A 16,891-nucleotide genomic window follows, 5' to 3' on the forward strand; every position below is an offset into this window, starting at 1 on the left:
CTTTGAACTCGACCTGTTCCGCATCTGTAAGACTAGCAATGGTCTTCAACATATTCAACCCGTCTACCGGAGGAACATACTTCCGTTCAATTTTTATCCAGCACTCTAGATGGTTGGCCTGCACCCAATTTTTGAATCTCCCGGACCATCCTGAATATTCATCCAAACTCATCAATTTGGGAGGTTTCTGCATCGTTCCAAGCTCGTTTTCCAGATTTACATTCTGCATGATGCTAGCAGGACTCTGAGTAACTCCACCACTACCCGCAAACATGTTGTAAAAATCTTGGCTTTCCATTTTCAGTCGTAACGAAAGAATTTTTCAAACAGTCTGAATAAGCGAACCACACTGGCTGAATAAGCGAACCACAGTGATCTTGGAGCGAACCACAACTGTAGCAATGAGCGAACCCACCACTGAACTTTGAGCGAACCAGAAAGTGCACATAGAGCGGACCAGAATGCTGCACTTGGAGCGGACCAGGCAATTTACTTTTGAGCGAACCAGGAAATGTACACTGGAGCGGACCAGAATTTGTCGTTCAAGCGGACCAGACGAGCGAACCAGCAACCAAAATAGACATTTTGAGCGGCCAGAACTAAAATCAGGAGCGAACCAGCATAACTTGTACGTTGGAGCGAACCAGAAAAGCGAACCTCAAGACTGACAAATACGCGAACCTTCTTCACGAGGGTTTTTATGTCACTTTTAGGCCGTATTTTGATCCGAATCTTTCAAGGGTTTGTTATTAGTGTATTTCATACCTGTTGTCCAAATTTCAGTCCATTTCCACCGTTCAAACAGTCCAAATCTACAAAAGTCCGTGTAAAAAGCTTCGTATCTAGCAAACTAACTCGCAACTGGCTCTGATACCACTTGTGAGTTCAGGATCGGATCGTAAACGATCACTAGATCTGCGGTGGATTCGATTTAACGTGCGGAATCCGTTAAATCGAACCGTAATCGTGCGCGAAGACGTAATTACACAACGTTTATTACAAAACGATGACAACCGGACAGAGTTTCGACTCGATCTACATACTACACACTCGAAATCTGATCAACGTGATGTAAATGGAGTGTTCTTGATGTAGATGATGAAGATCAGCTCGTGTTTGACGGTTATGAATGGTTGTGAAGTTGTTCTCTGATTGCTTGTCTTCTGCTTCCGCTTATATGACCATTTGAATATATTTATAGTTGGTCAATGCTTGCCGTAAAAGCGAAACCAACTTCCAGTGTGCATGCATTTCAAGCGAAAACCAACATTTCATGATATTTTATATGATGTCATCATTATGCAATGATGACATCACTTGGGATCGTGCTCAGTTTCTTCACATCGTGCCGTACCATATACTGACCTGACATTTCCTAATGATACCTAGTGAAACCTAGTGAAATCTCTGTCCAGTATTTTACAAACTTAAGACACTAGACTTTACATGTACATTTAGATTTCTATCTATGGCCACACAAATAGTGCACTAACAATCTCCCCCTTGGACATAGCTAGAAATCTGTGATGTTTAGTCTTGAACTGCCTTGGATAACATCTTCAAGTGAAACCGCCGTCTCCCCCTTGAATGATGCCCCGAAATTCTAAGATGCTCTGATACCAGTTGTTGGATCAGTTTTGACCTCTCGAGTGAGTCAATCAGAGCTAGTGCTTACTGAAAATGTGGCGGAAACACATTTTCAGCATGATACAAAGAAAAACCGTAAAAGAATGGAGTAGAAACAGAGAGTTCACACTTAAAATACTTTTTCTTCACTTGATAACGCTTGCCGTACGGACAGCAGTTCGACGTGGAGTTCCAGACAATGTTACAAATGAAGACTACACAGGGGTATTTATAGACTGGCCGGTCCGCTCATGTGACATGTCCACAAGAGCGATCCTGACAACTTGGTTGGTTCGCTTTTGTGGACACTTGACACAAAAGCGGACCTACAAACTAAACTTCATAAAATTACATATTAACCCCCTAGACTTATACAAAATGACCTGTCTGGACCCTATACATTAAACTAGCATTACAAAGACGTAGGCTTTAGACATTGTGCATCAACAAGAAGATCAGAGAGAGAGAGATAGGCAATGAAGATCAGAGAAAGATCAGAAGATCGAACGGGTGTTCCATACAACATCAGATTCAGATCTGGTTTAAGTGGTGGAGGTGACGGTGGTTCCTCCTGCCGGAAAACCACTTAGTAGCTACTTGGCGGTGGTGGTCCATGGTTAGTTACTTGAATTCTCGTTTCCATTTTTCAGGTCTCGATTTATTTTTGGAGATGATTTTTTTTTATCCTAGTTTTTTCCTTTCTTAAATCGGCCTTAGATCTAGTGTATTTAACAGTTAAATTTGTTGATTTTTGTAGAGTGACGTGAAGCATGGTGTGGTTCATATGACGGTTTGATGTTTCAGATTACGGGGTCGATGTTGAACAACTGGTTAAGATTTGAAGCATTTTTGTAATTGCATGTTACATTTTTTGATCATGTAAAAAGTGGGTTTTATTGTTCCAGATCTAAAAGATGATCCGAAATCCAAAAAGATGATCCAGTTCCAAGATGCTACCAGATCTAAAAGATGCTCTAGATCCGATTGAAGATGTTCGATGTTGAAGATGATATTCTGTATAACGGTTCGATGTGAAGATGATCCAAAAGATGTTCGATGTTGAACATGATGTTCCAGATCTAAAAGATCCTCCTGATCCATAAGTCTGTTTGTTTTCAGGGTTTTTTTTTTCTTTTCAGATTTTCATTTCTTTTTGTGTTTTGTAGATCTTCATTTTTTGTGTTTTGTAGATCTATAACTTTTTTTTTATTTTTTTGTTCAAGAAGATGAATGTTTTTTAGTTCTTGTTTTCTGGTTATGTTGTTTTTTATTACTGATTTTTTCATTTTTTTGTGTAAAATTTGTTTTTAGATCTGAACAAATGGAAACAATTTGATTTAAGTTTTTATGTATTGGATTAAAATCTAAGTTACTTTCTTGTTTATTGTTATGATGATTGAATCTAAAAAATCTGTTGTTGTTGGATTCTTGTTAATTAAGTTATATTTTTTATATACATGTTGTATTTTTGATGTAACAATTCTCATAACAATTCTTTGCGTCTTAGTTACGAAACTCCAAGATCTAGGCATTTTTTATGTAACACTATGTAACCGGGTGTTAGAAATGTAATAATCGAAGAAAAAATGCATGTTACATTTTTTTGTGTTACATAAATAATGCCAGTTACATTTTTTTGTGTTACATAAATAATGCCCGTTACATTTTTTTTGTAACAATCAAAGCAAAAATGCCTGTTAAATTTTTTGTGTTACAAAAATAATGAACGTTACAAAAACTAAAGTGTATTGTTACACTTTTTAAAATTATTGTAAAAATAAAGTGTGTTGTTACATTTTTTCCAGGTTATTGTAAAGATAAAGTAAATGTTACCGAAACAAAGTGTGTTATTGCATTTTTTTGTGTTACAAAAAAGTGGTTGTTACATATGTGACGTAAAATTGATCCTGTAAAAATTATTTGTTACGTTTCTATGTAACATTTGATCATAGAAAAATTTTAAATAAAATTTACGATACCCGTAAACACAAACTTGTGGTGCTCAAAACTACACACACGAAATTTTTTTTGAATTTTTTTTTACAAATGTGTTTATAATACACGCATCTACGTTTATGAAAAAAATTTTTGGTCCAACTCACCCCGTACGGTGTAGTTATCATGGTTCTTACAACTGGAGGTGGTTTTCATTTTAGCGGTCCATTATATATATATATATATATATATATATATACACATACTTATATATATGTATATACATACTTATAGAGAGAGAGAGAAACGAGATTAGGAGAAAACGCTCAAAAGTGTGAGAACGGTGAGAACGCATCCTGGCCCAACACGTGTCCTACGGCATAGAAAAGGGCGGAGGGGCTTTTTTGTCCTTTTATCTTTTGCTTTTCCAGTTCCGCTTTTCACAGTATTGTTTTATTTTTGGGGTTTAAGATTTTTGGCGTTAACCAAATTCAATAATTAATGGCGTTTAATGGTTTCATCGTATTAAGATTTTGGCGTTTATGGCGTTTATGCAAATCGTATGCCATGGGAACCCAGGGGGTCAGGAAATCTATCTGAATGGCGTTTTTCAAGTCGTTTTAAACAAGATGGCCCATTGTTCTATTATTTTTATATACATTTTGGTGTTTGTGGTATCTTGGCATTTTACAATTGTAATATTATATTACAACCACAGGGGAAAAAATAAAAGCGAAGAAAATAAACTAAAAATCCTAATTGGATCTCTCTTCACAATCTTCACTGTCATCAGTCTATTTCTTCTTTAATAGTACAAGAACTGTCACCAACTATATGTCGTTTTATGTAAAACTTACCAAACCCATCGGTTTGATTATTTTGTCTGCTCGTCTGTTGAAGTGGCTTTTTGTGGATGTTTGGGGACATAGATCTATGACGTGCGGGTGGGTTTTTCGCTTTTTCTTCATCTTGATCTTTATCTTTGTAATCATCCCAATCTTCAGTGTCATTGATCTCTTCTCCTCATCCAAGCCTTCTTCAAGAAGAAATAATACAAAATGACATATTATTGTCATCAGTATCTTTTTCTTGAATTTTTGTCCATCTCATGCAGCAAAATCTTACTGATTTACTCCCCTCAGCTAAGAATTCATTTAGTGAAACTTCCCGAAGAACAATACTGAATATCCAAGAAAGCATATTAGTAATCTTTGATTTTTTTAATTTTTAGTGTTTTTCAGTGAGTGGTATTTTGTAGTATTGGCGTTTGTTTTTTTGGTTTGATAAAATGAAAGTTGCTGAGACGTATCATTTTATAGGATGTCTTTTTGGTGTGTAAATTAGGTGGTGCATTATTATAATAAAGTATTCGTCGTTTCAGTTACCGTTTGTAATTATTGTTTTTGATAAGCTTTATCTCTGAAGTCTGTAACACGTCCCATCTTTCAAGTTTGGCGTTTTAGATTCTAGTATAATAAATTTTCCCTCTCTTCAGTTTTATTGATTTGTAGTTACTGTTTCTAGTTACATTTTCAAGTTTGATTTTTATTTATTTATTTTTTATTTTTTTGGGTTTTTTATAATACTTGTCCAAAGTAATTTTATTATGGTTTGGTAGTTTTTGGGGCGTTTTATGGCATGTTGGCGTTTTGACAACCATTTAGCTGTGTGGCGTTTTTATTAGATATGACGTTGTTATTATATAACAATCAACTGAAAAAGAAAATTAAAAAAAAATATATATTGATCTTCCAAATCTTCACTGTCACCAGTCTCTTTCTTCTTTTGAAGCATCTTCACTGGCTATTTCGACTTTCGTATGATTTTTTTTTATTTTTGTTTTTCGAAGTAGTTTTTTTGTCGCTGTGTGGAAGCACAAAGTCTGATATCAGCCTCTTTTTCTATAATATTTGTCCATATCATGCAGCAAAATCTTATTGAGTTTACAGCCTTTCAGCCAACAATCCTTGAATTCCCAATGAACGATGTTTGATTTTTTAACTTTTTTGGCGTTTTACCGAGAAATAGAACGCCAGTAAATAAATCACCTTAAAACTGTAAATTTGATCATGCTGAAATCAATAATGTATGGTGATGGACAACATTGTTAATCCTCAGTTAATAAAGATGTCTGACAATGTTGTCCATCCTATACAGCTAAACTTTATTGACAAACAAACGTCAATAATGTTTTTGTATATTTTGGCGTTATAAATTGGATTGAAGTTGAGAATAAAGTCAATAAGATTTTACTCAATGAAATGGACAATATCCTTATTTAAGGATTTTGTCCATTACATTGAGCGGAAGCTTAAAGACAACCAAACTGACTTTCAAATAAACGTTTTGGTTTACAAAATATTTGATGTTTGAGTTTTTTGGTGTTTTAAGACGAATGGTATATATTAAATATGGTGTTTGGGGTTTTGTGTGTGTTTTTAATTGAAGGTCTGAGATGTTATATATATAGGATTTTTTTGGCGGTTTTTTTTAGGCGGGATTTTATTATAATTTAGTTTGGCGTTTTATATTTAATGATGTTTTTAGTTAGAATGGTGTGTGATTTTTGTTTTGGCGTTTTATTTCTTGAGATGGCGTTTTGTGTAGAGAAGTCAAAAGACTTTTTTACCCTTAATGAAGCGCGTCCACGTAATAAAATTGATGTTATTTACGAAAACGCCACCGTGCAAATTTAGTCCATAGATTGTTTTGATTGGACGATTCATAAGCGTTCTCATTGTTCTCACACTTTCCACCGTTTTCTCTAAATCCTGACCCTATATATATATATATATATATATATATATATATATATATATATATATATATATATATATATATATATATATAGGGAGCCGCTAAAATAGAAACCATCCCCAGTTGTAAGAACCGCGAGAACCACTCTCAACCAATCAGAAAAAAGGGTAGTTTGGTCATTTACCTCAAATGTCAAATCTTACACTCTCTCTTCATTTAAATCTACCATACATGTCTCTCTCCTCATTTTGTCTTCTTTCACTTCCCTCTCTCTTCTTCACATTCAAAAACCAATCTCTCTGTTTTGTCTGTTGCTTTAAAAGTCTCACAGAGACTTACATTATACACATTCCAAAAATTTGAATCCCCTAATCTCTCTCTCTCTAAAAAAACGTTCCACCATACTTAAATCAAGGAACAAGAAAGGTTTCTGCTTCTGGGTTTTCTCATACTCAAATCAAGGAACAAAAAAGATGGTTTATGCTTTTGGGTTTTCTACGACGGAGATGGGGCCGCGACGGAGATAGGACGGGGACGGAGGTGGATGGTCGGCGACGGAGGTGGATGGCGGCGGAAGGCGGTGGTGGATGGCAGCTGAAGATGGAGGTGGGTTTTCTGCTTCTGGGTTTTCTGCGACGGAGATGGGACGGCGATGGAGGTGGATGGTTTCTGCTTCTGGGTTTTCTACGACGGAGATGGGTCGGCGACGTAGGTGGATGGTCGGCGACGGATGATGGTGTTGTTGATGATGTTCACGGCGACGGCGGTGGAGGCCCGGCGACCTCCCCGTTCTTCCGTCTACAGTGGCGGCAAAGATGGTGGTTATCATCTTCAACTGGCAGCGAAGTCCGCCGGCATTCGGTCACGTCAGAATTGTTGCAGCTCGGGTAATTTTTGGGAGCTTCGGGCCTTTTTTGGGTCAAGTTCAGGTTCGGGTGAAGTCCAATCAAACCAGGTCAGAGATTGTTCGGGTCAAGTTTGGTTCGGTTATGGTTCACCGAGTCGGGTTAGATTGGTTATGGGTTCAGGTCAACAAAGTCAACCTTGGTCAGCGGCTAGGTTTACTGTGGTCAACGGCTTCGGTTCAGGTCTCGGGATTCGGGTCAGTTTTGGAACTCGGTCAGCTTCAATTTCGGGCTCGGTCGACTCAGCGAGTCAACTCGGTCAACTCAGTCAACGTCTCGACGCGAAGATTGGTAAAGATTTTACGGCGCGATTTGATTTGTTATTTTTATAGTTCTATTTATTTTCGTGAAAATGAGCTCGAACCGATTCGATCAAAGTATAGTTACGTTTTGATATAGTTGACAAAAAATTTATATTGTGAATGATTATTAAATTTTGAAAATTATAACAACAACTTGTGTTGTCGGGGCGACCAAAAATAGAGGAAACTCTGCCCATTTTTTTGTAACGTAAAACGTAAACTTTTTAACGTAAAACGTAAAAGTAAATTTTTAAATGTAAAACGTAAACTTTTTAACGTAAAGCGTAAAACGTAAAACGTAAACTTTTTAACGTAAAACGTAAAAACGTAAATTTTTTAACGTAAAACGTAAACTTTTTATCGTAAAACGTAAAACGTAAACTTTTTAACGTAAAACGTAAACTTTTTTAACGTAAAACGTAAAAAGTTTAACGTAAAACGTAAAAAGTTTAACGTAAAACGTAAAAAGTTTAAAAAGTTTAACGTAAAACGTAAACTTTTTTAACGTAAAACGTAAACTTTTTTAACGTAAAATGTTAAACGTAAAACTTTTCTACGTAAATTGTAAAACGTAAAAACCGTGTGATAAAACGGCGCCTAAACAAGGGGCGTGAATACGGGCATAAAAACGCCACGACAAAAACGGGACGTAAAACACACCGCGTTAAAACAGACGTAAAAAACGCCACGTTAAAACGGACGTAAAAAACGCTGCATTAAAAAAACGATGCTTGAAAAAGCCGAGCGTAAAAAACTGCGTGCAAAAATGACCCGTTAAAAAACGATGCGTGAAAAAGCCGGGCGTAAAAAACGGAAAACGTAAATTTTTTAACGCAAAACGTAAAGTTTTTAACGTAAATGACGGCGCGTTAAAAAAACGACGCCTGAAAAAGCCGGGCGTAAAAAAAACGGCTCTTCAAAACGTTTTTTTTTAAATAAATCTTAAAAAAATTATAATAAAAATCTAATTTCAACAATTCTTTAACAAAAAAATATGTTTCTTAATAAAAAATAATTAAGACAAAAAGTAATTAATGAATAGGACAAAAAAGGTAATTAAAAATTAATATATATAAAAAGACAAAAAAAACAATTTTACTTATATAGCCTTTTACAATAAAATATTAAAAACATAATAAGACAAAAAGTTTTTAATATTAATTTTAACTACTTTCAATCTCATCCATCCATCTTCTTGATCTAATGGCTAGAAAGTGTTTCTCGTGGTTTTTACAACTGGAGTTGGTTTTCATTTTAGCGGTCCCCTATATATATATAGGAGATCGCTAAAATGAAAACCAACTCTAGTTGTAAAAACCATGAGAACCACTTTATGGCCCTTATATCAACTAAATGGATGGATATGATTAAAAGTAGTTAATATTAATATTAAAATCTTTTTGTCTTATTATGTCTTTAATATTATAATTCAAAAGGGTATTTAAGTAAAATAACTCTATTTTGTCTTTTTATATATATTAATTTTAAATTACCTTTTTTTGTCCTATTCATTAATTACTTTTATTTTTTAAACATAATTTCTTTATTAAAAACATTTTTAAATTCAGATTTTTTTTAAAAGATTTTTATACTTTTTACAATTTAAGTTTTGTGTTAAACTTTTAACGTTTTTTTGACGCGCCGTTTTTAACGCCATTTTTTAACGCGCCGTTTTTTTACGCGCCGTTTTTCAAGCGTAACGCGCCGTTTTAACGCTGTTTTTTAACGCCGTTTTTAAACGCGCTGTTTTTTAACGCCGTTTTTTACGCGACGTTTTTTACGCGCCGTTTTTGACGCGCCGTTTTTGACGCGCCGTTTTTTACGCGCCGTTTTTTACGCGCCGTTTTTATGCGACGTTTTAACGCGCCGTTTTTTTAAGGCATCGTTTTTCTCAATCGGCGTTTTTTTAACGCGCCGTTTTTTTAAGGCGTCGTTTTTCTCAATCGGCGTTTTTTTAACGCGCCGTTTTTTAACGCTGTTTTTTACGCGCCGTTTTTTACCCGCCGTTTTTACGCGCCGTTTTTTTAAGGCGTCGTTTTTCTCAATCGGCGTTTTTTTAACGCACCGTTTTTTACACGTTTTTTACGCGCCGTTTTTCCGAAGTTTTTTAACGCGCCGTTTTTTACGCGTTTTTACGCGCCGTTTTTTTCAAGCGTCGTTTTTTTAAACGCGCCGTTTTTTCCACGTTTTTTAATGCGCCAAATTTTTTACACGCTTTTTACACGCCGTTTTAACGCGGCCTTTTTCCGAAGTTTTTTAATGCGCCGTTTTTTTGAAGTTTTTTAACGCGCCGTTTTTCCGAAGTTTTTTAACGCGCCGTTTTTTTACGCGTTTTTACGCGCCGTTTTTTCAAGCGTCGTTTTTTTAAAACGCGCCGTTTCTCCACGTTTTTTAACGCGCCGTTTTTTTACACGCCGTTTTAAACGCGCCGTTTTTTTCACTTTTTATAACGCGCCCTTTTTTACACTTTTTACGTTTTGCGTTAAAAATTTAAACTTTTTACGTTGTACGTAAAAGTTTTTACGTTTTACGTTAAACTTTTTACGATTTACGTTTTACGTAAAACTTTTTACGTTTTACGTTTTACGTAAAACTTTTTACGTTTTATGTAAAACTTTTTACATTTTACGTTAAAATTTTAAACTTTTTACGTTTTACGTAAAAGTTTTTACGTTTTACGTTAAAATTTTTACGTTTTACATCCGGCTTTTTTACGTGTCGTTTTTTTGACGCGCCGTTTTAACGTCGTTTTTTACCGCGCAGTTTTTTACGCGCCGTTTTTTTTAACGCGCCGTTTTTTAACGCCGTTTTTTACCGCCGTTTTATTAACGCCGTTTTGTTAACGCCGTTTTGTTAACGCCGTTTTTTTAACGCACCGTTTTTTTGCCCGTTTTTTAAACGCCGTTTTTTTAAACGCCGTTTTTTAAACGCCGTTTTTAACGCCCATTTTTTATTGCCCGTTTTTTAACGACGTTTTTTTAACGACGCTTAAACATTTGATTACAACTTTATAAGGTTTTTTTTTTACTTTTTACAATTCAAGTTTTACGTTAAACTTTTTAAGTTTTACGTTTTTTTGACGCGCCGTTTTTACGCCGAGGTTTTTCAAGCGTCGTTATTTTTTACGCGCCATTTTTTTAACGCCGTTGTTTTACGCGCCGTTTTTTAACGCCGTTTTTTCAACGCACCGTTTTTTACGCGCAAACTTTTTACTCCGTTTTTTACGCGCCAATTTTTTAACGCCGTTTTTTACGTGCCAATTTTTAACCCCGTTTTTTATGCGTCGTTTTTTAACGCCGATTTTTACGCGCCAATTTTTTAACGCCGTTTTTTACGCGCCGTTTATTAACGCCGGTTTTTCAACACGCCGTTTTTACGTTAACGTAATTTACGTTTTTAACGCCGTGTTTTACTCGTTTTTTTACGTAGCAGTTTTTACGTTTTATGTAAACTTTTTGCGTTTTTACGTTTTAGGTAAACCTTTTTTACGTGTTGCGTAAACCTTTTAACATTTTACGTAAAACTTTTTACATTTTACGTTTAACGTTTTTACGTTTTTACGTTAAAAGTTTACATTTTACGTTTAAAAGTTTACGTTAAACTTTTTACGTTTTACATTTTACGTAAAACTTTTTATGTTTTACGCTTCACGTTTTTACGTTTTAGGTTAAAAAAGTTTACGGTTTACGTTAAAAAGTTTACGGTTTAATTTTTTTTTACAAAAATTTTTTTACGCAAAAAACGAACGCACCCAGAAATCGCAAACTAGGGAGATGTCTCAGATATATCGTTATCATCATCGACTACGGGGGGGGGGGGGAATTAAAAACCAACTACATCAAAACAAAAGTCTACCCTCCGCCATCCTTGCCGCGCCATCGTCATGAAAATCGGCGTTTTTTTCATCATCGCCGCCCACATCCAACATATCAAACCCACAAAAGTCCACTGATCAAAATTTCCAGAAAAACAAGAACACAGGCAAAAAAATCAAAGAAACCCAACCAAAAAATCAAACAATCAAACCCACATAGTCGACAGAACTTGATCCGGTTGAGCCAAACATAATCCCGAGCCTGAACATGTACCAAACTGAAGCTTGAACCACCTTCCACTTCTTGTTACCGCCGCCGTGAACAAGACAACCACCACGGCTGTCACTGCTCAAACTCAAACCACGCGCCACCACGCACCGCCGTGAACAAGACAACCACCACGGCTGTCACTGGTAACTCCGGCGCCGGTTGCCATCTTCATTAACATCATCGTCTTCGACCCCATTAATCATCGGAAAAACAAAAAGAAAAGGAAGATTTAAAGAAAAACTATCAGATCCACTAACAGATGTGGAATGGAGACGAGTAGAGATATGCTAACCGGACAGATCCACTAACAGATCTGGAATGGAAACGATGTATCAGTGGCGGAGGCGGTGGCGGTGGCGGTTGCGGTGGAGACGTCGGAGATCGGAAGACGTGGCAAATCCCTTTTTATTTTCGAAACATATCAATGGAGGAAACCCATTATAATTGCCACCAACATCAGTGAGAAATCCCTTTTATATTTTCGAAACATATCAATGGAGGAAATCATATTATAATTGTCATCTCAGTGGAGAAGATGGATTTAAAATGGGGATGGGGAGAGATAAATGAAAGAAATAAAAAAGGGAATCTGACATGTTATAATAAATGTGGAGAGAGGGGATAGATTTGACATATGGGGTAAATGACCAATATACCCTTATTGTTGGCAAAATCTGATTGGTTGAGACTGGTTCTCATGGTTCTTACAACTGGAGGTGGTTTTCATTTTAGCGGCTCCATATATATATATATATATATATATATAGGGGGTTATCTTGAGAACGTTAAATATAGCGAGAACAGTGACAACGAATGAGAAAACCAATCAAAACCATTTTTTAATTCAAACCTCAATGTAATTAAAATACAACATCAAAAAAAAAAAATTACAACATCAAATAATTCATTTCTTCTCTCATAATCACTCATACTAAAATTTTTACACATGTGTAAATTTGTTAAATACAACAAATTTACACATGTGTAAATGAGAAAACTTACACATGTGTAAATTTTCAATGTTTACAAATCTATTTAAATTTAAACGTGTAAATTTAATTTTTAATATTGTATTCGAATAATAATGATAAAAAAAATGAATACGAATTAACCAAGTTCTCTCGGTTTTTTCATTCTTTCTCATGGTTCTCACGATATTTAGCGTTTTCATTTAAACTCTCCCATATATATATATATATATATATATATATATATAGGGTAAGGATCCAACGTGAACAATCTCCCAAGAGTGAACTGCGTGAACAAATCTTGACCGCTGATTAATATGATCTTGATTATTTAAAGGGGTGGCATGATTGTAATTAATAGGTTAGATTTTATTGTTTTATTAAAAATAAAAGGGTAGAAGTGTAATTATATTATTTTGCTTATTTAAAACTAGGAAAGAAAATTATTTCCAATAATAAGAGAGTAAATCCCGTAAATATACCCTGTATTATACACATGTGTACTATCGTGTTGGAATGTATAGAACAGTAGAACACAGCAGTACATATGTGTACTACGGAGCTAAGACAACAATGTTGCGGGTCACATGTGTACTATACCATGTATTATACACATGTGTACTATCGTGTTGGAATGTATAGAACACAGCAGTACACATGTGCACTACGGAGCTAAGAGTTATACACAATAAAAAAGATGACTGAAAACTCTAGTTCAACCATAAAAAGACTAAAATTATAATTCGAATCTTGCTACTATGACCAAAAACAATGACAATATTAAAATAAGTTAAGATCTATGAAGCACGGGGACGTGATGGAACCATGAGTACCCGTCCCGGGGACGGAAACGCACCGGAAACGCCATGGGGACGTCCCCCGGACATTTCCGGGAATAAAGGGACGACAGTTCCACATTTCGGGGACGTTTCCTTATTAAAATTAGGGTTTTAATTATAAATAAAACCGAATCAAGGCCTTGGAGAGTCCATAACGTCGGCCGATGATAAGAAACAATGAAGAAAGAGATCGGTTATGGAGTTCAGGTGGTGGCGGCGATGGAAGTTTCAGGGTTGAGGAAGATGTGGGTGATATTTGAAGTGAATAAAAACCAACTTTCACATTAAACCCTTTAGTTCAAAAAAAATTACAAATATAACCTTTTAGTTCAATTTTAATTTTAATTTTAAACTTCCCTAAAGTTAACTTATATCAAGTGTTAATATAACTAATTAAATTGGGTACACAAGTGGTGATTTTTATTATTGGATAATAGATTGTCAATTGTGTTTAACAGTGTTTTTTTTTTTTTCTAATTTTTGGTTCACAAGTTTTTTTCATTTTCAATTGTTTATATATCCATTATGGGTAAAAAATCGGATCTATGTTAGAGTTTTATCAAAAAAAAAAATTCATGTTCTTTATCTATATGTATTTAACTTTGATTGAAAGACGTAGACAAGTTCATTATGTATGAATAGTTTTATAATATAATTTTATTTTTTTTTATATTTTTTTGCCGTACCCGTATCTTGAATTTTTGAGTTTTGCCGTTCCCCGTACCCGTATCGTCCCCGTACCCCAGTCCCGTACCCGTTTCCGTGCTACATAGGTTAAGATTATCCTAACATATTTAAAATAAGTAATTGTTTTGTAAATGTCGAAAATGTTGGTAATTGATGATGATTTAAATATGTTAGGATTTTGAAATTAATAAGGCATTAATTTAAATTCAATATTTATATAAAGTTACAATCTTACCCTTGTTAAATGTATATGAAATCAATGGTTCAGAACAGTTCACACGGTTCACTCTTGGAAATTTGTTCACGTTTGAACCTAATCCTATATATATATATATATATATATATATATATATATATATATATATATATATATATATATATATATAGTATGGATAATATCTTATCTTATAAATATAATATAATATAATAGTTATAATATAAATACAATAGTAAAGTAATAATAATTATCTCATTAATGTCATTCCAAAACACCCCTTTATACTAGTCAACAATCAACTATATGTTCCTGCCTTTATATATAGTGAACTACACAAATACTTTTGGTAGTCATTCAAACACTTCAATTCCTAGTGGTATGTTTTTGCATACAAAAAACATGCTTACCCAAGTGAATGACTATCTTTCCAACCTCGAATTCATTCTTCTTGACGATCATTTTGAGACTTTTCCTGACTATTCCCAAAACCTTACTAGTTTTTCCAACTTTAGCTTCAATGATTGGAGTTTCCACAACGACTCATTCGAGTCATCCTTAAACATGGAAGATATCTCAAACTTCTTCACCGAGTTGAGTTCATCAAGCTCGACCGAGGTGTACAGTCCGGATTCAAGTCTGTTTGATTCATATATGTTGAACAATCAAACAGAACCGTCACTAAGTCTTGATGATCCTGATACATGTTTTTTAGCTGAAAACATTCATGAACTTCTTCAAGTCACAAATTCTTCCCATAACCAATATGACACCCCAAAAATATTACAAGACACCTCTAGAGAAGTCACTGAAAATCCAACTGTTTTTACAGAAACACAACCACAGTTTTGTCCAACCACCGTCACTGATGATATCTCCACTAAGGAAGCAACAAGAATGCCCGTAAAGTTGGATTTCTCGACAGGGAGTATCATTCGGTTTGGGGATGAAACTCCACAGCCTAAGAGGCGTTACCGAGGTGTAAGACGACGGCCATGGGGGAAGTTCACAGCAGAGATGAGGAACCCAGATAAGAAAGGTTTGAGATTGTGGTTGGGGACCTACAAGACACCAGAAGAAGCAGCCATGGCGTATGATCGAGCTGCTTTTAAGCATCGTGGCGCTCAAGCTTTGCTTAACTTCCCACATTTGATCGGGTCACACGATGAATATCTCAAGAAGCCTAGCAACGAAAAGCGACATATAGGGAAAGTTCAGTCCTCAACGTCATCATCTTCGTCACACCAGTCTTCAAAAATCTGCAAAAGGAAGAGGAGCAAAAACACCATGTAGGGTTTATAAAGTAATAACACCAGTCTTTTGAGACTGGCTTGGTAAAAGTTCGAATGACTGAAGCTAAAATGAGCTAAAGTCTGTGCTGGATACTAAAGTTAAGCTCGTTGAGTAAACAATCCTAAGTCCGAGCTTCACTTATCGAGTTCTAGTAGGCTCACTAAACTAAACGAGCATATTAGGTATAACAATATGTTACATACATGTTTACAATTGTAAACAGATATAAAAATAGTTGTAAATGTATATAGATTAATTAATAAAATAACTAATAAATAATAAACGATCCGCGCTCGTGCTTGGAAAAAAAACCTCATAACAGGAGCTCAAACTTTAGATATATAGTTTGAAAGGAGTCAAGTTTGGACACGGCTCAACAGTGGCGAAGCTTGACCTGAATAACGGGGGTTCGAAAACGTATATACCCAAAAATTTCTATAGAACCGGGGGGTTGATAACGTATATACCCAAAAGTTTGTATACGAAAACTACATATATAACATTACTGAGCAAAAAGTTGTCCCCCCCCTACTTCGCCCCTGCGGCTCAAATCAAGCTATAGAAATAAAGCTTGAAAGTAAATTGTGAAAGTTGTGATGAGTTGCAAAGAATAATTTGATTAACTTTAAATGAATGGTAAGACAAGTTGTACGTGATTCCCACTAATAGAAAGTATTACTGAAAATAGGCGAAGCCTTACTAATTCTTTCTGTTCTTACGAAACCAAAAAAGCTTGTTAATTTATTGGTACATACTCTTCGGTACTTCCTTTTGTTCACAAACTATCTAAATAACATAGGAAACCTGATGTTACCTTGTACACTTTTTTTTGAACAGCGAAAAGGCTATATAGTGATATAGAGCCCAACTATAAACCAGAAAAATGCAAAAGAAACGGGCAATATAAAACACCCAAAAGACAAAACGGTCTACAACAGTTAGGTTATATCAAAATTAATCATTTATCCCACGAAATGGACGACAACCTTATTTGGTCAGAAACCCACAAGTATGCATCCTCCTTAATCATCTCCACACTTCTTATAACTGGGTCCATCAAAGATCTTCTGGTTACGCGAGTACCATATCCTCCGTATCATCCCAAGACTACGGTGTGTACTAAGCTTTACCACCTTCGAACTCTCGGGCTTTACATTAGGACGTCAACAACGTCCCCAAGCGTTTCTATGTCCGTTGGAAAGGGGAATCTGACACAAACAAAAACATTCCGATGGGATCGTTTGTTTCGAATCGGAGCCGCGCCATCTTATCGGCGGTTG

The 16,891-nt window shown here is 35.3% G+C and overlaps 1 protein-coding gene and 1 long non-coding RNA gene across 3 annotated transcripts; both read left to right on the forward strand.

The window, feature by feature from the left end:
• Nucleotides 1–2,137: 2,137 nt before the first annotated feature.
• Nucleotides 2,138–2,553, forward strand: LOC110928281. 2 transcript variants are annotated; one of them, XR_002586259.2, is made up of 2 exons: nucleotides 2,138–2,276; nucleotides 2,384–2,553. It is a non-coding gene; the product is annotated as an uncharacterized LOC110928281 (long non-coding RNA). The 2 variants fall into 2 exon arrangements; XR_002586258.2 differs by having other exon boundaries at nucleotides 2,138–2,242.
• Nucleotides 2,554–14,684: 12,131 nt separating this feature from the next.
• LOC110928280 (ethylene-responsive transcription factor ERF106) lies at nucleotides 14,685–15,927 on the forward strand. The gene has a single exon (XM_022171371.2). The coding sequence runs from the start codon at nucleotides 14,700–14,702 to the stop codon at nucleotides 15,609–15,611; it is 912 nt and encodes a 303-aa protein (XP_022027063.1). The 5' UTR covers nucleotides 14,685–14,699; the 3' UTR covers nucleotides 15,612–15,927.
• Nucleotides 15,928–16,891: the final 964 nt, after the last annotated feature.

This window comes from Helianthus annuus, chromosome 17 (assembly GCF_002127325.2).
Source record: "Helianthus annuus cultivar XRQ/B chromosome 17, HanXRQr2.0-SUNRISE, whole genome shotgun sequence".
In the NCBI taxonomy this organism is placed as follows: domain Eukaryota; kingdom Viridiplantae; phylum Streptophyta; class Magnoliopsida; order Asterales; family Asteraceae; genus Helianthus; species Helianthus annuus.

Coding starts and splice junctions, on each gene's coding strand:
- LOC110928280 (XM_022171371.2), top strand. CDS start 14,700: ATGTTTTTGCATACAAAAAACATGCTTACCCAAGTGAATGACTATCTT.